We start from the raw sequence: 21,122 nt of genomic DNA, 5'->3' as shown, positions 1-21,122 counted from the left end.
AAATCTGTCGTTCTGCCCCTGAACAAGGCAGTTAACCCACTGTTCCCCGGTAGGCCGTCATTGTAAATAAGAATTTGTTCTTAACTGACTTGCCTAGTTTAAATAAAAGGTTCAATAAAATGTAAAAAACATTGTGGTGTTGTCGGTGCGTCTTGGTCAGTTTTAGCTCCGAAAATCCCACCCTCGTTAATCTAGGCGCCATAGGTGGCCACTTAATCCTGCCTAATGGGCCTGCCGTACTTGTAAACAAGCACCACGTGACTGGGTACTACCGGCATTTTTCATAATGAAAATGTATGAATTGAAGAACACAATCTAATTTAACTCCTAACGTATAGCACAGGTTGACTGCTGTTATTTACTGAAAGTAGCTACAAAAAAAGTAATAGTTTTGACAGTATTGAAAAAATACTGTCAGGCTGTTCAGGGTAGATGTAGCTCAGTTGGTAGAGCATGGTGTTTGCAACACCAGGGTTGTGGGTTCGATTCCCACGGGGGGCCAGCACAGAAAAAAAAAAAAAATATGTATGATATGTATGAAATTGTATGAAATGTATGCATTCACTACTGTAAGTCGCTCTGGATAAGAGCGTCTGCTAAATGACTAAAATGTAAATGTAAAAAATGAGAGGAGACTGGTTAAAGAAGGATTTTTAAGCAGTCTAAGCCCTGTCTATTTCCAAATACCCCGGTATACCACCAAAGCCTAAATTACATTGAGCTGATTTCTGCTGATACCTGTTCTTTCTTTTTGCTTAGCAAATTTCTTTACTGTTTTAGTGTTTCTATATAGTGAAGGCGTAGGTCTCTCTCTCTCTGCTGCAGCCTATGGAAGGCCCCAATCAGTAGTCCTCTAGTATCTCTACTAGATTTTCTGCAGTCTTTACACACACACACACACACACACACACACACACACTGAACAGCAGGGATAAAAGCAAACTCAGTGCTCTGGTCTACTCCTGCTGCTTCGGTCTTGTCCTCTCCCCCTCCTTCTCTCCCTTCGCCTCGCTCCCATTCTTGAAAGAGAAGACTTGCTCTGAACTCCGGGCTTTGATATGGTAATGTTGGTGGGGGGGTAGAGGGAGTGGGGGAGGGGAGGTGAATTCCTCTGAGTGCTGCAGTTGGGTAGATTGTTTTCATTGTTAAGGAAATGTTCTGCTCAAAATGCCAGGACCCCCTCCTCTCCCCCTTCACCACCACAGTCTCTCGCTCTCTTTCTCGCTTCTTTTTCTGTTTCTCTTTTGCTCTCCACCCCTCTCCTCTTGTCTCTCTCTCTCTCTCTCTCTATCCCTCTTTCTTTCTCTCACGTTAAATATTACCTTCATCTGAGCTAAAAAAAATATATATATATATAATCTTTTGTTGACGATTCACTCTGAAACAAATTAAAAGCCATGGGAAAGGGAGAGAGAGGAATTATGAATTGATCAAAGTTGAAGAGACAATTCCTTTGCTTCCACTCTGGGTTGACGGCCTGTTCTGTTCCTTCTCTCTCTCTTGGGCATTGGCATTAAAAATAGCTACTGGTGCAATGGGGAAAGTTTTGCCAAAAGCTCCTGCTGTTACTTTTTAATCCTAGTTTGCCTGCGTGGATTCTGCTCTCCTGCCTTCTTATGCAGCTAAGTTTTCTCTCTCGATATGACACTGGTACACATTTCTTTCATTCCTCCATCCTCTCTCTGCACTGTTTTTCCTGGTTAATAATATGCCATTTAGCGGAGGCTTTCATCCAAAGCGACATAGTCATGCAGGCGTACATTTTTACATATGGGTCAGCTGGAATCGAACCCTCGTCCCTTGGCGTTGCAAGCACCGTGCTCTACTGAATGAGCCTGCATAGCAGTCTGGCTGAACCAGCGTTAGGTTTTGAGCCAGCGTTGTAGAACGTTTTAATGACGGAACATGTAAACCTCAAGCCCGTCTGTTTTTAGGCCTGTTTATTGAAATAGAGGTACAAGCCAGGGTTTTGGAATCGACTTCAACCCACTTAAAAGAAACAGCCATGTTGTTTTTCAGCCTCCAGATGAAGCTGTTTGCTTTTTATTGGTTGTTTATTCAAAAGAAAGGCAATAAGCTGTAATTCTTTCCTGAAATTAACCTAGTTATTGTTACTATCAATAATATAATATATGCCGTTTTCCAGCTGACTTTTATATAACGCGACTTAGTAATGTGTGCAAAAAATGTTACGTATGGGTGGCCCTGGAATTGAACCCACAATCCTTGCGTTGCAAGCGCCAGGCCCTACCAACTGAACCGTAAAAGACAACACAGTTAAATATTGAATGTCTCTGACCGTAGACATCCTTGACTGTTCTAGATCAGTGTTTGTCAACCTCCAGTCTGTGGACTGCAACTGTTACCCGGGACGATGCTGCTTGAGCTAGTTCACTGACTGATTTAGTCGGCTTTCAAAAGTTAGGCCTAGATTTATTGTAAAATGTTCTCCAAGGAGCAAAACACCCATCTTGCCATGTCAAGTACAGAAAAGGTTGAGAAACGCTTGTCTAGTAGGGCTGTGTCTGAAAATGCACCCTTTTTTGACCTGCCCTGGTCAAAAGTAGTGCACTTGGTTTAAATGGGGTACAATAGCAGACACACATAGCATTGGTCCTGGCTCTGCTGTAGTACCGACTAGAGCCATCAGCCCTGCCATCCAGTGAATCACATGGCTAATTAAGCCCTTTTTAATTATTATTATTTTTCAAAGAGCTTCATTTGAACCTAGCTGTAAAACTTAACGAGTTGTTGGCGAAACCTCAGACTTTTAATGCGTTTTTTTTACGAGGTTAAGTTCTGCGGCGTCTGTTGGCTGAAGAGCAGGCCGAGCCCAAAGTTTGGGTAAAGGGAAATTCCTATATGCAATGTACAGTATGCCACTTAGGACAAAAGAGAAACGCATACCATTTACAATGCGTTAGGACCACTGGGATGAAGCTGGTTGACTGAATGTAGAACAAAATTATTCTCAATTTGGTTTGTAAATGATAGCCTGCTTAGGTTCAGTTGTCAAGGGTAACTACTAGTGTTGCACAGTATACTGAAACTGTACTTTTTTCGATACTAAACTCAGCAAAAAAAGAAACATCCCTTTTTCAGGACCCTGTCTTTATAAGATAATTCGTAAAAATCCAAATAACTTCACAGATCTTCATTGTAAAGGGTTTAAACACTGTTTCCCATGCTTTTTCAACGAACCATAACGACTGTTCCACATGTTGATTAATTGTTTAAGACGCTAACAGCTTACAGACGGTAGGCAATTAAGGTCACAGTTATGGAAACTTAGGACACTAAAGAGGCCTTTACTGACTCTGAAAAACACCAAAAGAAAGATGCCCAGGGTCCTTGCTCATCTGCGTGAACGTGCCTTAGGCATGCTGCAAGGAGGCATGAGGACTGCAGATGTGGCCAGGGCAATAAATTGCAATGTCCGTACTGTGAGACGCGTAAGACATCTCTACAGGGAGACAGGACGGACAGCTGATCGTCCTCGCAGTGGCAGACCGTGTAAAAAGACCTGCACAGGATCGGTACAGCTGAACATCACACCTGCGGGACAGATACAGGATGGCAACAACAACTGCCCGAGTTACACCAGGAACGTACAATCCCTCCATCAGTGCTCAGACTGTCCGCAATGGGCTGAGAGAGGCTGGACTGAGGGCTTGTTGACCTGTTGTAAGGCAGGCCCTCACCAGACATCGCCGGCAACAACGTTGCTTATGGGCACAAACCCACCGTCGCTGGACCAAACAGGACTGGCAAGAAGTGCTCTTCACTGACGAGTCACGGTTTTGTCTCACCAGGGGTGATGGTCAGATTCGGTTTATCGTCGAAGGAATGAGCGTTACACCGAGGACTGTACTCTGGAGCGGGATCGATTTGGAGGTGGAGGGTCCGTCATGGTCTGGGGCGACGTGTCACAGCATCATCAGATTGAGCTTGCTGGCATTGCATAACGCTGTGCGTTACAGGGAAGACATCCTCCTCCCTCATGTGGTACCCTTCCTGCAGGCTCATCTTGACATAAAAATGCCACCAGCCATGCTGCTCGTTCTGTATGATTTCCTGCAAGACAGCGACGAGCCCGGACCTCAATCCCATTGAGCACGTCTGGGACCTGTTGGATCGGAGGGTGAGGGCTAGGGCCATTCCCCCCCAGAAATGTCTGGGAACTTGCAGGTGCTTTAGTGGAAGAGTGGGGTAACATCTCACAGCAAGAATTGGAAAATCTGGTGCAGTCCATGAGGAGGAGATGCACTGCAGTACTTAATGCAGCTGGTGGCCACACTAGATACTGACTGTTACCGCCCTTTGTTTCTGGGACACATTTATTCCATTTCTGTTAGTCACATGTCTGTGGCACTTGTTCAATTTGTCTCAGTTGTTGAGTCTTATGTTCATACAAATATTTACACATGTTAAGTTTGCTGAAAATAAACGCAGTTGACAGTGAGAGGACGTGTCTTTTTTTTGCTGAGTTTAGAACATGAAATACGGTTTGGTACTAGAATTTGTTACTTTTGGTACTTCTGTCAAATGTGTCGCACGGAATGAGAGGATGGAGTCTGTGTACTTTGTCTGAATCTCAAGGGGGCTGTAGTAAGCTAGCCAGACTACTTGCATTTGCGCCTGCATGGGGCTGACACAGCGCAAGCCACTTTTGAGAAGCAAGCGAGATGAGAGAGAAAATACAGAACGCGTGGCTTCTTTATAACGAAAACTTCAACTGCAAACTGTTGGCCAGAGCGCACGTGCCAAGACCGGAGTAGGCTATTTAACGCAACAGTTTTTGTAACAAAGCTATCGGCGGAGTTGGAAATGCAATGGAAACACATTGAGAGTTTTAAGATTTTTATTTGGTGAATGAAAACTCAAGAGAAAAAGTACAATTTGTGTGCACGGTCATCAAGCACTGATTTTTATCCACAACAAGTCTGTTTGGTGGAAACGCCACTGGTGGGAAAATGTGCATATTTTCTTTATGCTGATTCTAGGGCATTCTCATGAAAATCTGTTGCCAATTGGATGGAAACCTAGTTGGTGACATGAACATACATATTCAGCATGACATTCATGTGAGCATTGTAATATGATTACAACCCAAAAGTAATGTGAAATGCACTCATAACTTAGCTATATGGCAATATATTAAGACTACTTTGCGTTTGTATGGGCTTGCTAGCAGTAGCCACTAGCCAGCCAGCAGCCCTGGCAATTGAAATGCACTCTGGAAATCATAGTATACTGTGTAAAATCCATTGTATTTCTATGGTGTGTGTGTGGGTGGGGACTATTGCAATATAGAAGCTTAAGAAATGAGCTTCAGTGTTTTTATGTTTTGGAAATAAAACTGTTAATTGAATACATATGATTCATTACAGCTAAATAATTGTGTCATTTTACCAAATATTATGGCCTTGGATGAGCAAATTAACACTGTCAAATAAAAATTTTAGAACAGTTTAGATGTAATTGTACAATTATTTTGTATGCTCTGAGTCTCATGGTTCTGCAGAAGGAACATTTTAAATATATTATTCTGTTATTTAATATGGTTTATTTTTGAAATGTAATATAGGATATATTTTTTTATTTGTTGTTTTAACAGTTATCAAATCACATTTTATTTGTCACATGCGCCGACATTATAGTGAAATGCTTACTTACAAGCCCTTAACCAACAGTGCAGTTTTAAGAAGAATACTCAAAGTAACATAATTAAAGAGCAGTAGTAAAATAACAATAGCGAGGCTATATACAGGGGGTACCGGTACAGAGTCAATGTGCGGGGGCACCAGTTAATCTGTACATGTAGGTAGTTATTAAAGTGACTATGCATAGATGATAACAACAGAGAGTAGCAGCGGTGTATAAAGGGGGGGCAATGCAAATGGTCTGGGTAGCCATTTGATTAGGTGTTCAGGAGTCTTATGGCTTGGGAGTAGAAGCTGTTTAGAAGCCTCTTGGACCTAGACTTGGCGCTCCGGTACCGCTTGCCGAGAGAACAGTCTATGGCTAGGGTGGCTGGAGTCACTGACAATTTTTAGGTCCTTCCTCTGACACCGCCTGGTATGGAGTTCGTGGATGGCAGGAAGCTTGGCCCCGGTGATGTACTGGGCCGTACACGCTACCCTCTGTAGTGCCTTGCGGTCGGAGGCCGAGCCGTTGCCATCAACATATTGTTCGTTTTCAAAAACAAAGCCCTGTGGTTATTCTGTGACTTAAGATAATACACATTATTTTTGCCGTGGTATACTTTTGGTATTGCGTATCCTTTCGGTATTGAGACTCGTGATACTAAACCTGGTATCGAGGTCAACATTCTGGTATCGTGACTGCTATTAACTACATAGACAAATGAGGATAACCCAGTCAGATACTTGTATACACAGCTCCTTGACTGACTCATACTCTCTACTGACTAAGGACATTTTTATTTTGTTTATTGCATCGACGCATTTACATTCAAGCTGGTATTGTCACTCACACACCCCAGATTTCATTCCGTTTGTCACTGTCACTCAATCTGTTTGTTCCTTCACGGAATGAAGAGAATGAAAAAGAGCGAGAGGGCTGGGGAGAGGGAAGGGAGAAGGAGCGATAGAGATTGATGAGGCATTAAGAGCAGTAGTAATTACTGTGTCCATTCCCCCACGCCAGATTGGCAGACGGCTAATATCACACAGACCCCTGGACCTGACAGACACCCCCCCCCCCCCCCCCGGCCCCCAATACAAGCCCTCCGACCGGGGAGGGAAGATCAACCCCAGGCTTGGTTGGGCCTAATGGTAGGTGGGCTGACTGGCCTGTGGTGTGGTTACCAAACCCCCATGTTGTTTTATTCCTCCACAAATTAAAGGCTCTCGTCTCGATGCTGTTGTGATTGTTACCCAGAAATGATTTGATTTTGAGAATTAAAAAAATAATAATAATTTAAGCCCAGACATACTGGTAGGATTGTCAAACGTTTGCCTTCTGACAGTACTTTGCACTTCTGAACAGTGTCGACAGTCACTCTCTTTTGTGTTCACACAGCAAAGACCTTGGAAGTCGTCAGCCACTCACCTTTGTTAAAATACTCCAAACTAGGTGGCAGAAGCGTTGTTTAGCAGTACATATCCGTGCGTATTGCTTATGGTATAGATTCCAAGCTATCTGCGCTAATGTTGCTGTTGTGTAGAAAGCCCTTGTTGAAGCTAGCCACAGCTAGATAACTACCTAGCAAGATGACGAAGAAATCGTTTAATTCACTCTCCATAATCCCATACTGTCAGTGCCAGCCCATTGCCAAATGTTTAGCTAGCTAGCTAACATAAGCATATTCGATAGCTAGCACAACATGGCTAGCTAGCTAAGGACACTGCACTAACTCGGCAGCTAACACAGGCAGCTGTCACATGGAAACTAGCTATTCCATTGTGACTTAATTATGTCAATACTAGCTGCAGTGGTTAGCTAGTTTGGAGGAAGTATTGTGTTATGTGCATTGCGTCTGTGCACTTAGCTAGCTACCATCCCATAGCACTTTGAAGTGCAGTGAGATTCTCGGTGTGTTTCATGCTTCAAAGGCCCTCTCCTCGATGTGAAACAAGAGGCAGCCCCGCCACTTGGTTTGCTATAAAGCTGAGGGATACCGCTGGAGAAATGTAGGCCTACCTACTCTCAAATTCATAGATGCAAGTGTATGAGGTCAGATCTATACATATGTGTGAGGAACCATGCCTGTGTTCCAGTGCTCTTAGCCAACACCCCTCAGCTTGTCTCTCTTCTCCCTCTCCTGTTCAATGGGGAGCTTGTTGTAAAGGCAGCCACTGTCAGTCCTCTTAATTAAAGACATGTAAATGTGGCCTCAGCTGAATTGCATTAAAGGTGGCAGTGGCGGGCGGTTGGAGTGTCGGAGCTCCCAGTGCCCTAATCCCCACTAATTAATGATTCATTACAATTGATGGAAGGGAGCCTTCTAGCCTGGTCCCAGATATGTTGGTGCTGTCTTGCCTGACAATGAACATAGGAGTTGGCAAGATGACACAAACAGATCTGCGACCAGGCTAAGAGCTTGTAGAACTCCTTCACACCAACCGGAGTCCCAGAGAGAATGTGTTTTACACACACACCATGCCTTTTTAGAGTGCATTACTTTTGATCAGATCCCCTGTTAGACATAAGTGAAAAAAGGCCATCACTCACTTGGATATAGTTCTCTAACTCAGCGCCTACCGTGTGTGTGACTGTCACGGAAACTGCCCAGGATTAGGTAGTGTGTTGAGGGTTATTGGCGGTATTAAGGACCCCTTCTCCTGGTAAGCCTGTGGAGCTGCTGTGTTGTTCTCCTGAGACGGAGATTCGATTGGTGACACCTTGGATTTAGGCTTTGGATACAGCCTGTTGGTTAATCTACTCTAATCTGGCAGTCTCCCACAAAGGTGTAAACACAACACTCGTATAAGAATGCACATGAACAAAACTCGCTCTGCGTCAGGGATCATCAACTAGATTCAGCGACGGGCCAATTTTAAATAAAAATAAATTATTGAGAGGATGGTCGGAAGCCTGGAACATAATTACAAACATTTTCACAAGAAGCCCAAAAGGATATAATTGGACTAAAACAATTTCAAACCTTGCTTACATTTTGTATACAATTGCTTGTGTCTCGCTTATGCATGGGAGTACTTTGGAACAGATTTCCTAAATTTAAAATCAGTTGGAGCTGATTTCCTAGTGTTTTTACTAGAGGTCGACCGATTTTTTTTATTTATTTTTTTTAATTTATTTTTTAATGTTTTGTTATTTTTGTAGTATTTTATTTTTTAACGCCGATACTGATTTGTTGGAGGACCAAATAAAGCCGATACCGATTAATCGGCCGATTTCTGTATATATTTGTAATAATGACAATTACAACAATACTGAATGAAGGCTTTTATTTTAACTTAATATAATACATAAATAAAATCAATTTAGTCTCAAATAAAGAAAAACATGTACAATTTGGTTTAAATAATGCAAAAACACAGTGTTGGAGAAGAAAGTAAAAGTGCAATATGTGCCATGTAAAAAAGCTAACGTTTTAGTTCCTTTATCAGAACACGAGAACATATGAAAGAAAGCTGGTGGTTCCTTTTAACATGAGTCTTCAATATTCCCAGTTAAGAAGTTTTAGGTTGTAGTTATTATAGGACTATTTCTCTCTATACCATTTTGTATTTCATATACCTTTTGACTATTGGATGTTCTTATAGGCACTATAGTATTGCCAGCCTAATCTCGGTAGTTGATAGGCTTGAAATCATAAACAGAGCTGTGCTTCAAGCATTGCGACGAGCTGCTGGTAAAGGCAGGAAAGTGCTTGTTTGAATCAATGCTTACGAGCCTGCTGCTGCCTACCACCACTCAGTCAGACTGCTCTATCAAATCATAGACTTAATTATCATATAATAAACACACAGAAATATGAGCCTTAGGTCATTAATATGGTCAAATCCGTAAACGATCATTTTGAAAACAAAACCTTTATTCTTTCAGTGAAATACGGAACCCTTCCGTATTATATTGAACGGGCGGCAACCCTAAGTCTAAATATTGCTGTTACATTGCACAATCTTCAATGTTATGTCATAATTATGTAAAATTCTGGCAGATTGATAATGGTCTTCACACCATTCGCAACGAGCCAGGCGGCCCAAACTGCTGCATATACCCTGACTCTGCTTGCATTGAACCGGAAGAGAAGTGACACAATTTCCCTGGTTAATATTGCCTGCTTAACATGAATTTCTTTTAACTAAATATGCAGGTTTAAAAAATATATACTTGTGTATTGATTTTAATAAAGGTATTGATGTTCATGGTTGGGTACATTGGTGCAACGATTGTTTTTTTTCACAAATGCGCTTTTTGCTAAATCATCACCCGTTTAGCGAAGTAGGCTGTGATTCAATGATAAATTAACAGGCACCGCATTGATTATATGCAATGCAGGACAAGCTAGTTAACTACACATGGTTGATGATATTACTAGGTTAACTAGTGATTATGTTAAGATTGATTTGTTTTTTATAAGATAATTTTAATGCTAGCTAGCAACTTACCTTGGCTCCTTGCTGCACTCGCGTAACAGGTGGTCAGCCTGCCACGCAGTCTCCTCGTGGATTACAATGTAACTGACCATAATCGGCGTCCAAAAATGCCGATTACCGACTGTTATGAACCTGAAATCGGCCCTAATTAATCGGCCATGCCGATTAATCGGTCGACTTCTAGTTTTTACAGTCTTCTGTCCAACAATGAAAATTCATCAACCTTTTTGCTCAGACAACTTGGAGGGCCAAATAAAACCACTTGGGGAATCCTGTTCTACAGACTGTATAGTTTGTTTCAAGCAGGCTATGTTTGTGAGTAGCTTAACTAATTAGAGAGTACATTGTACTACCTACTTACCAGTACTCTAGATTTGTGCTATAATACTATTTAGTATAACCGCTGAATCTGTGTGTTTGATTACAGAGTTAGTGCTAGTGTAATCAGACGGGCACAGACAACCAACATGCAGGCTTAGCTTCTCCAGCTCTCTCCCCGGTAACATCTGACTCTGTCATGGTGCTCGTTGGTTCATTATAAATGGCCGCTGCTCCTCTGATCTACTGCTTAATTGCCACCTCATTTGCATAACAGTGCAAATGAACAACCTCTCAAATGAGCATTCATTTTTCAAAGTCTTTAGGAGCTCCTTCAGACTCTTAACGAGCACGGGAATGCAGGCAGCTGGGCTGATGAGAGAGGGAAGATGGGGAGCCTACATGTACATATCACCTCGACTAACCTGTAGCCCCCCGCACCCTTTTTATATAGCCTTGTTTTATGAACATTTATATTTTTTTCAATAAAAAAAATGTGCAAATATTTTACTAAACCAACAACGCAGTTTAAAAAAAAATTATATCATTTTTTTTATGAAGGGACTGTAAGCATTTCATGGTTAGGTCTACACCTGTTGTATTAGGCGCGTGTGACATAACATTTGATTTGAGAGGGGGAAAGGGAGTAGTGTTGTACGTTATACTGAAACGTCATAATTTTTTGATATTAGAACATGAAAAACGGTTCGATACTAGAATTTGTTACTTTCGGTACTTCAGTCAAATGTACCTCAGGTCGTATACTGATTGAGAGGATCAAGTCTGTCTCCTTATAGCGCGAGCGCACCATTCCTGCCTCTTGTCTGCTCCACTTACTCATTCGCTAGAGCACTGGGAGTCTGGACTGCATCATGTTAGCTCCCCACTCATGCTGCACAGAAGTTAAAACACTTGAATAATGCAACACAGCATGTAGAAATGCTTTAACTGTTCATTACTGTTCGCAAAACAATGTCCATACAGGCTAGAACACTTTCCAATGCAAGAAGATACCGGTAGCTTCCAGCTTTGTAGGCTAGCTTTCCTTGCTAGCTTACTGTGGAAGCTAACATCAATTCACTACACTAGTACTTTGTTTGTGATAATATACAAGCATAACGCAAAATATGATGATTGTCACCAAAAACTTTTAAAACTTAATCGTCTCCCCATGTCCAAAGAAACTTTCCCCCTTCGCCTGTCATGTCTCTTTCTCACGACCTCAACGGACTGTGGGCGTGTGCCTCATCATGAATGACATCATTACTGGGTTTAAAGAGACAGTGCAAACTTTTATTGAAGAAGAGATTGCAACTTCTATGCAAATGTTGTTGATCAGTACAATAAAATAAGTCCCAAATGGAAGGGAAACCGATTGTTTCATCTATAGCCACATGAAATTAATGAAAACAAGCTCAATAACTCAATGCATGCACACAATCCTATTGAATATTTCAAATACCTTTTGACTATTGGACGTTCTTATAGGCACTATAGTATTGCCAGCCTAATCTCGGTAGTTGATAGGCTTGAAGTCATAAACAGCACTGTGCATCAAGCATTGCGACGAGCTGCTGGCAAACGCAAGAAAGTTTGTTTGAATGAATGCTTACAAGCCTGCTGCTGACTACCACTGCTCAGTCAGACTGCTCTATCAAATATCAAATCATAGACTTACATTTTAAATGTGATGTTATAATTAATGAGATTGAACTCAAAAAATGCCCAACGCTTGAACAGAGCAGTAGAAGAGTTTCTGTCTGCGTCAAGTGCAATTCTGTGATTTTTTTTTATTTTTATTTATTTATTTAAAATGTTGAAAAAAAAATTGTTTTGTAATTTTTTTGTTGGGGGGCTAATAAGATGTTGTTGTTGTTTTTTTTACGTGGTATTTTGATACTAAACCTGGTATCAGTCAAAATTCTGGTGTCATGACAACACTAGGAGAGCGAGTGAAGGAGGGATAGAGGGACAACGGCCGCTTTAAGGGATACATCTACCTAATCTCTTTGGAGGGCTCCCGAGTGTCGCAGCGGTCTAAGGCACTGCATCTCAGTGCTGGAGGCGTCACTACAGACCCTGGTTTGATTTCAGGCTGTATCACAACTGGCCGTGATTGGGAGTCGCGTAGGGCGGCGAGAAGTTGGCCCAGCGTTGTCCTTGTAAATAAGAATTTGTCCTTAACTGACTAATCTAGTTAAATAAAGGAAAACATGTAAAATACCCTCCTGCCTCTCACTCCTCATCTCATGCCTGCTGCTCTTCTAGTGGATGCTTATTATGGAGAATGTGTTGGATGGTATAGGCTCATATAGAGCACCTGAGAACAGGAGGTGTGTGTTGAGCCTTATAGGCCTAGATCTGATTGAAGCCTTTTGTCCCTGATTTGCTTTGGTCTCCATAGTTGTCGTCTCTAGTTAACAAAGGGTTGATTTCATGCTTAATGGTATTCGCTGTGTTTGCCCAGGGCGGGACATCTCCCATTCACACCCCTCATCACACGGTGTTGACACTGACCACTCACCACTCCCTCGCTCAGGAAGGAAGCACACTGACCATTTGTGTGACCGTTTGTTTGTTTTTGTGTGTGTACCTGGGTGTGTGCCACAGGGTTTCAGTTGAGGACCAACACACCCACAGACGCTGCTTAAAGCAGGACCTGAGACATCCACAGCTTACTACTGTCCAAAAAGTACCACTCGATAGACTTAAACTGTTGTCGGAACGAATGTGGTCCCCAATTGACAACTTGTGTAGCTAAAGATGTCACGATGCCCTCACCTCCCTACTTACTTATGAACCGCTAGCGTCACCTTTTTTGTACAGCTTGTTTGCCGTTGCACGCGACCGACTGGGTTTCGAACCCGGGTCTCAAGACTGTGAGCCTGTTGAGCGAAAGCCTTGGAAGTCTTCAGGTCTCAGGCAAGGTAAATCGTCATCAGGGCTCCCGAGTGGCGCAGCGGTCTAAAAGGCACTGCATCTCAGTGCTAGAAGTGTCACTACAGACCCTGGTTCGATTCCAGGCTGGGATTGGTGAGTCCCATAGGGCGGCGCACAACTGGACCAGTGTTAGGGTTTGGCCGTCCATTGTAAATAAGAATGAATTCTTAACTGACTTGCCTAGTTAAATAAATAAAAAACATCTGAGTGTGGTTCCTGACCTCTGTTACACCAGGGCTATGTTATTATTTGTGCTAGAGGGAGGAGGAGGGGAAAATGGTCGACGATACTCCTGGATTAGGACTAGTACTCCAGACAGCAGTCAGACGACTCCCGCTGTAGCAGGGGGATCCTAATTCAACCTGTGGGTTCAGTAACAGTCTTCAATTTCCTCCCGGGGCCCAGAGTTACTTTACACTCTTCCTTTCTGATGCCACAGAATGCTCACTAGGTTGCTTTCAACATCACATTTCGAATGGCAGAGTACTCCTTTATAGAAGTCTATGGGTGTCATAGACCTAGGTTGAAAATATTTGATATTTTTATCATATTTTCAACCTAGTCATAGACTGGGAACTTTGCTCATAGTGAATTTATTTCACAAAGGGTTTACTGCACATCCTCCTCTTCTCTGTGAGTTGGCATTGAGACCAGTCTTTTTTTTTTTCTCTCTCATTTGGGCCAGTGACTTTCACTTAGTGCTGATGGCGAATTCGCCAGAATGTCAAGCCTTGACTTGTATGTAGTTCCTTCTTTGTTTTGAAGGTTATGTAGCTTGGAACCTCCTTCCTGTTGGACCATTATTTTCTTCTGGATCCAGTTATGGTATAGTAGTAGGAGCATTTCTGAAGTGTTCTTATTCTGCTGTTCCCTCTTGCCTTTTTTACATTTTTTTTTATCTTCTTCCTCTGCCTCTCTGCTTTTAAGTCTCCTCCTGTGACTCCCTTGTTTTTCCAATTCTCCTTGGTTCTTCTTCTAGGCTGCCCTCTATCCTTACTTTTTCTCCCCCCCCCCTTCTCTTTCTCTCTCTCCCCGGTTCGCTCCCTCAGTGGAAGGCTGAGAATACCCAAGGGAGCTGAGGCAATTAAAATGCTAATCCTGTCTGTCTACAGGGAGAGGAGGAGGAGGAGGAGATGGAGAGGTGGGGGCTGACAGCATGAGGGATTGCAGCTCACATGGAGAACTCAACTGAAATGGAGAGCGAGAGGCGCTGGAGTGAGGGGGGTGCCGAGAGAGAAAGGGGGATACGGGAGAGGGGGTGGGGGTGGGGGGGAAGAGTGAAAAGGGGTTGCAGGACAGAGCGAGAGAAGAGAGAAGACAGACGTGGGATAAAAAGTGTGTGTGTGCCATGAGCTGAGGGATGGATGAAGGCCCGAATGTGTTCGGGGTACATTCATCTCCCCCTAATGTACTAAAGACACTGCTGGTCTGTTAGGGGTAGCCTTCAACCTCACCCTGCCGCACATGTAGGCCGAGAGCAGGGCTTCTCAACTCTGACCCTACGAGGTCCGGAGCCTGCTGCTTTTCTGTTCTACCTGATCATTAATTACACACCTGGTTTCCCTGGTCTAAATCAGTCCCTGATTAGAGGGGGAGAATGGGGGGGGAAATGCAGTGGAACTGGCTTTGAGGTTGAGTTTGAGGGGCCTAGAGTGTGTACCTACCTACCTGCGCGCTACCTACTAGGCCTACTACGCACAATTGCGTTCTAGCCTGTGTGCATAGCGATATTGGCTGTGAGGCAGGAATGAGCTTCAGGATTATGTATGCAGTGGAAACCCCCAGCTGGAGAGCCTGAATATTTCATAGTATGGCTGTAGCTCTTCTCCTCTCGTCTCGCTGCCTGTCTCAATGCCACACAACCTAGGGTGCTGTTGTGTTTTTCTACTATGTAATTGTATTGTGGCCGCAAACACCAGCTCCTTATTGCGTTATTGGAAAATGCATTACGACTGCTCAGTACTGAGTGCGTAGGCCCTAATAGATGTGTATGTGTGCGATTTGTCAGAAATCACAGCTTAATAATTGGAGTAATTAGGAGAATCTGAGGTCATTAGGGGCTACAGCTGGGGGCTATAATAATGAAAACTGGGGGGGGGGGTTCGGAGGGGGTGTGTGTGTGAGCAGAGAGGTGGGGCAGGATGGAGGGGGAAGACCCGGAGAGGCATGGTTGACCTCTTGGGCTGTCGTTCAATCCTTCTATGACCACTGCATCCTTGTATAACACTAACTGACCAAAAAGCAAATACTTTTATCTGATGAAGTGCGTTTTGCCTGAAGTGCCAGATGGGTGGGGTTTGTACCTTTTGGGACTATTCCATTGACGTTGTTGGTCTAGATGAGCTCAATCGAGCGCAGCTAAAGGTATTTGGTAGGTAACGAATACTATTTAGTGTTTTTTGAGCCGACGTCGGATGAATATTCTGGGCCTCCAGTGTATTGCACTGTCTGCTGCCTCTGCTGGATCGGGAAATGGTTCGTCTGGAACAGTGTCTGGGACGGGGACAGCTCAGACTGACTCCTACACACACGCACGAACACACACAGTCTGGAAGCTACAGACTTACTGGAGAGCCCACACAAGATAGGCGAATCCTCCTAACACTTAAAACACAATCTACTCAAGACAAGCACACACACAACTCTAGAAAACTTAGCAAGTAGGTGTATAGTTTGCGTACACATCGTAAAAGCACTTTCTCTCTACCTAGCCTATAAGTACTGGAGTTTAGCTTTGTGAGTGGAGAGGGAGATGGGCCAATCGGGGTCATTAGTTCAGTCGGCTGGGTCTGCTGCATTCCTGAGCGGTGAGCGGGGATGAGAGAGGGGGAGCAACAGTGAAGGAATGTGTCTCGGAGAGAACAGAGAGAGGATCTAGATGGAGAAAACAACGGAGGCAAGAGGGAACAAGAAAAAGAGAGCAACAGCAGGGGAGAAAATAAGTTTATAGAAAAGGAGGGAAAGTTAAGAGAAGAGAGGGAGACCATTGTTTAGGGGATGCGGGGACAGAGGGGGGGAGTGGGCAGAATTGATAGGATGCACTTTTAAAATGGTACACTAACAGAAAGGATACTGACTTTATTGTGGAAACATTTGTTTTTATCTCAAGTGTCCAGTAACTACATGTTAAAGCCCCAATCCAGAGTTGGTGTTCCAGTCCAACAGCAGGCCCTGCCACTTGGTTGTGTATACGTTGGCCTGTATCATTTAACATTGAACTGCAGGAAATATCCCAGATGTATTTACTGTTCAGGTGAACTCTCTCCCATGGCTGTGTTAACCCAGAGAGGACAAAGCCGGTAGAAATAAAATGATCTGTCTTTCCTCTGTTCCAGAACTGTAAGCTGTAGAGAACAGCTGCTAGGTATGGCTTTAACAAAAATACTTTATTTATCCGTGCAAGAGGGAAATGTATCCTGCTGAACCCAGCCCCTTGGACATACACACATTATATACTGAACAAAACTATAAACTCAACAATTTTGAGGATTTTACTCATTTATAGTTCATAAAAGGAAATCAGTCAATTGAAATAAATTCATTAGGCCATAGTCAATCGATTTCACATGAATGAGCAGGGGCGCAGGCATAGGCCCACCCACTGGGGAGCCAGGCCCAGCCAGTCCAATGAGTTTTTCCCCACAAAAGGGCTTTATTACAGACCGAAATACTCCTCAGTTTCATCAGCTGGTCTCCGATGATCCTGTAGGTGAAGAAGCCGGATATGGAGGTCCTGGGCTGGTGTGGTTACACCGTGTGTGGTTGTGAGGCCGGTTGGGCGTATTGCCAAATTCTCTAAAACAACGTTGGAGGCGGTTTATGGTAGAGACATGTAACATTAAATTATCGAGCAACAGCTCTGGTGGACCTTCCTGCAGTCAGCATTCCAATTGCACGCACCCTCAACTTGAGACATCTGTGGTGTTGTGTGACAAAACTGCACATTAAGTGACCTTTTTATTGTCCCCGGCACAAGGTGCACCTGTGTAATGATCTTGCTGTTTAATCAGCTTCTTGATATGCCACACTTGTCAAGTGGATTGATTATCTTGACAAAGGAGAAATGTTCACTAACAGGGGTGTAAATACATTTGTGAACAAAATTGGAGAGAAATAAGCATTTTGTTCTATCTTTTATTTCTGCTCATGAACATGGGACCAACACTTTACACCTGGGGTTTTTATATTTTTGTTCAGTGTATATTCCTGTACTGTGAACAGCAGAACAGTAAGTTGGATAGAACAGGCTCTGAGAGAGTTACTGGTCTTGGCTTTAATACAGGAATGCTACAGTTCTCTTCTACCCCTTTCACACTACTGAGCCAAACCAAGCCGAGATGTACAGTGCTAGCTTGGTTAGGTTGCAGGACAATGTACAGTACGGCGTGATGGTGTTAAAACAAAGGCTGTGAGTCAGTGTCTTTGTGTTTAGGAGTCTGTGCATTGAGAGCAATGTGCGTGTCTTTGCACCTGTGTGTGTGTGTGTGTGTGTGTGTGTGTGTGTGTGTTGCGTCTGAGTGTGTACTGTGTGCCTCCATATGTGCATCTGTGCCTCTGTGTGTGGGTGTCTATCTGTAAGAGGGAGAGATGAGTGTGTGGCTGGGGGCTGACAGAGGTCCTGGGTTTAATACAGTGGAATAGCAGAGCGACTGAAAGCTGTACTTGTGGCCAGCCGAGCTTGCAGTGACAGCACATGCACTCCCATTACTCTGCCCATGCCTCATGTTGCTGCTGCCTGCCTCTCTCTGCTCTGTACAGGCAGCCTGACACTGACAGAGGCGCCACACTGCCACCTGGTGTTAGAATAGGGTGCTGCTAATTTTAGAATTCACTCGAAGAATCTAGATTGAGTCCCAAATGGAACCCTAACACCTTTTTTAAAGTGCACTACTTTTAGGATGCCATTAGGGACTCATAGCCAAGTGACTCGGGAGAGAGAGAGTTGACAGGGTTGTTTTGACAGCTCGGCACTTCTCCTTGAGGTTTTAGTATTGATGAAGTGTCCTACTGTCCTCCCTTCCCTTGCACCCGCTGGAACCCGGAATAATCATCCTCTCCGGTAGAGAAAATACCAAATGCCTATTTGGAAACTTTTTTTTCAGTACATTAAAATTCAAAACTAAGGCCCCAGTCCAGAAACAACCCCTAGCCGAGGCACTTCTAAAGATCTGAAAGAAATTGGATAGGAGAAGCCTTTAGCCTAAGCAGTATGACAAATGTTCTACCTGGCCTATCTGAGAGTGTTATAACCATATTGCCTATACCTATCCGACTTCTTCAGATCTACCTCAAGTGCCTAGGGTCGGATAAAGGGTTGAATCTGAATGACTCCGACGTTGCAGTTGAGACACGGTGTTCCCTTATCCTTAATGCCTGTTTTGATATATTGAATTTCTCTCTCTTCGCCTTCTCTCCAGTGCTGAGTATCCGAGGCATTCAGGATGAGGACCCTCCAGATCCCCAGATTATGCGTCTGGACAACATGCTGCTGGCCGAGGGCGTGTCTGGCCCGGAGAAGGGCGGGGGCTCGGCTGCAGCGGCGGCAGCCGCAGCAGCAGCAGGAGGGTCACCCGGCGCCGACGGAGGCATCGAACACTCAGACTACAGAGCCAAGCTGGCCCAGATCAGACAGATCTACCACTCTGAGCTGGAGAAATATGAACAGGTAGGAGAGCGAGGGAGACGCGTTTACACAGATTGACCAATCTAAGCTGGAGAAAAACAGCACCCGCATTTCTCTCTCACCTTCAAAGATGAGTGTTTTCCTGAGAATTTGTGTTATTTTGTGTAACTGGACCGAATTTAAGTTTTAAAATTTGTGTTGATAGTCCCATTTCTCCCTCCTCCTCTTCCTCATCCTCCTCCTCCGCCCCTACACCCCAGGCATGCAGTGAGTTCACCAACCACGTGATGAACCTGCTGAGGGAACAGAGTCGCACGCGGCCCATCTCTCCCAAGGAGATCGAGCGCATGGTGGCCATCATCCACCGCAAGTTCAGCTCCATCCAGATGCAGCTCAAACAGAGCACCTGCGAGGCCGTCATGATCCTACGCTCCAGATTCCTCGACGCCAGGTCTGTCTGTGCTTCTCAAAGAGTTTTGCAGTAATTTAATTTGTTACCTGCAGGGCTTTTTAAAATTGTTCCGAGATGAATATTGTCTGACTGACTTTGTGTGTGTGTCGTATCAATATCTCTGTCAGGCGTAAGAGGCGTAACTTCAACAAGCAGGCTACAGAGGTTCTGAACGAGTACTTCTACTCCCACCTCTCCAATCCCTACCCCAGTGAGGAGGCTAAAGAAGAGCTGGCCAAGAAGTGTGCCATCACTGTCTCCCAGGTACCACCGTACCGCACCACACACTTCTGCTGCCAGTGGACTTACCAGTACTAAAACCAGCTTATCCCCTTCTAATGTATAGGTAGGGGGGTCTGTTCCCCTGCCTAAAATAATTAATCTTTATTTGGTTTCAATTGAAAGTGTCAGGTGACTGAGAATGTACTGAAACAAGGATGGACTACCTGACATTTTCCAGTACGAACCACCTGCTTTCGTTTTCCGTTGGGGAAACATTTTGCTACGGCATGCACTGATGAATACAACCCTGGAAAGACATCTAGGGGATACACTGACTAATACACTGGTGTCTGTCCGTCTCCCCCTCAGGTTTCTAATTGGTTCGGCAACAAGAGAATACGGTACAAGAAGAACATTGGTAAGTTCCAGGAGGAAGCGAACCTCTACGCAGTTAAAACAGCGGTGGATGCTGCCAGTGTGTCGGCGCAGGCTAGCCAGGCTAACTCTCCGGCGACGCCCAACTCAGGTACTGTGTGCCCCTGCCAACCACCCCTGACCCCCACCCCTCCATCCATCTCAATCACCCGTCCTCCCCACACCAATCAGCTGAGGTCCATGCTATTACACACACATTACAGTTCATACACACTGGCAGTAGTGTAGAACCACATACACGGAATGAGGACAATGTCTGCATTGCTGTCTGTCCTGTCTGCATTGCTGTCTGTCCTGTCTGCATTGCTGTCTGTCCTGTCTGCATTGCTGTCTGTCCTGTCTGCATTGCTGTCTGTCCTGTCTGCATTGCTGTCTGTCCTGTCTGCATGCCTGGCTGCGTGCCTGGCTGGCTGCGTGCGTGCCTGGCTGGCTGCGTGCCTGGCTGGCTGCGTGCGTGCGTGCGTGCCTGGCTGGCTGCGTGCCTGGCTGGCTGCGTGCGTGGCTGGCTGGCTGGCTGCGTGCGTGGCTGGCTGGCTGCGTGGCTGGCTGGCTGGCTGCATGCCTGGCTGCGTGCCTGCCTTGCTGGCTGGCTGCGTGGATGGCTGGCTGGCTGCGTGCCTGGCTGGCTGCTTGCCTGGCTGGCTGCGTGCCTGGCTGGCTGGCTGGCTGCGTGCCTGGCTGGCTGGCTGGCTGCGTGCATGGCTGGCTGGCTGGCTGGCTGCCTGGCTGGCTGGCTGGCTGCGTGCCTGGCTGGCTGGCTGGCTGTGTGCTTTCCTGGCTGGCTGGCTGCGTGCTTGCCTAGCTGGCTGGCTGGCTGTGTGCTTTCCTGGCTGGCTGGCTGCTTGCTTGGCTGGCTGCGTGCTTGCCTGGCTGGCTGCGTGCTTGCCTGGCTGGCTGGCTGCGTGCTTGGCTGGCTGCGTGCTTGGCTGGCTGCGTGCTTGCCTGGCTGGCTGCGTGCCTGGCTGGCTGCGTGCCTGGCTGGCTGTCTGTCTGCCTCTGTCTGTCTGGCTCTCCATCTGACTTTTCTTCTGTTCCTCTGCTTGTT

At 44.9% G+C, this 21,122-nt stretch overlaps 1 protein-coding gene across 3 annotated transcripts in view; it reads left to right on the top strand.

Annotated features, from left to right (window-relative positions):
• The window catches only part of pbx4 (pre-B-cell leukemia transcription factor 4), a 41,896-nt gene that overhangs the window by 12,729 nt on the left and 8,045 nt on the right, over positions 1–21,122 (top strand). For 2 of the 3 annotated variants that reach the window (XM_029727245.1, XM_029727242.1), the window contains 4 exons: positions 18,764–19,011; positions 19,230–19,420; positions 19,549–19,684; positions 20,012–20,168. In XM_029727245.1, the coding sequence (XP_029583105.1) occupies positions 18,764–19,011; positions 19,230–19,420; positions 19,549–19,684; positions 20,012–20,168 (732 nt within the window). The remainder of the gene's footprint in view (positions 1–18,763; positions 19,012–19,229; positions 19,421–19,548; positions 19,685–20,011; positions 20,169–21,122) is intronic. The other variant, XM_029727244.1, reaches the window with a different exon arrangement.

This window comes from Salmo trutta, chromosome 32, assembly GCF_901001165.1.
Source record: "Salmo trutta chromosome 32, fSalTru1.1, whole genome shotgun sequence".
Classification (NCBI taxonomy): domain Eukaryota; kingdom Metazoa; phylum Chordata; class Actinopteri; order Salmoniformes; family Salmonidae; genus Salmo; species Salmo trutta.
This window is presented reverse-complemented; position numbering and strand designations above follow the sequence as displayed.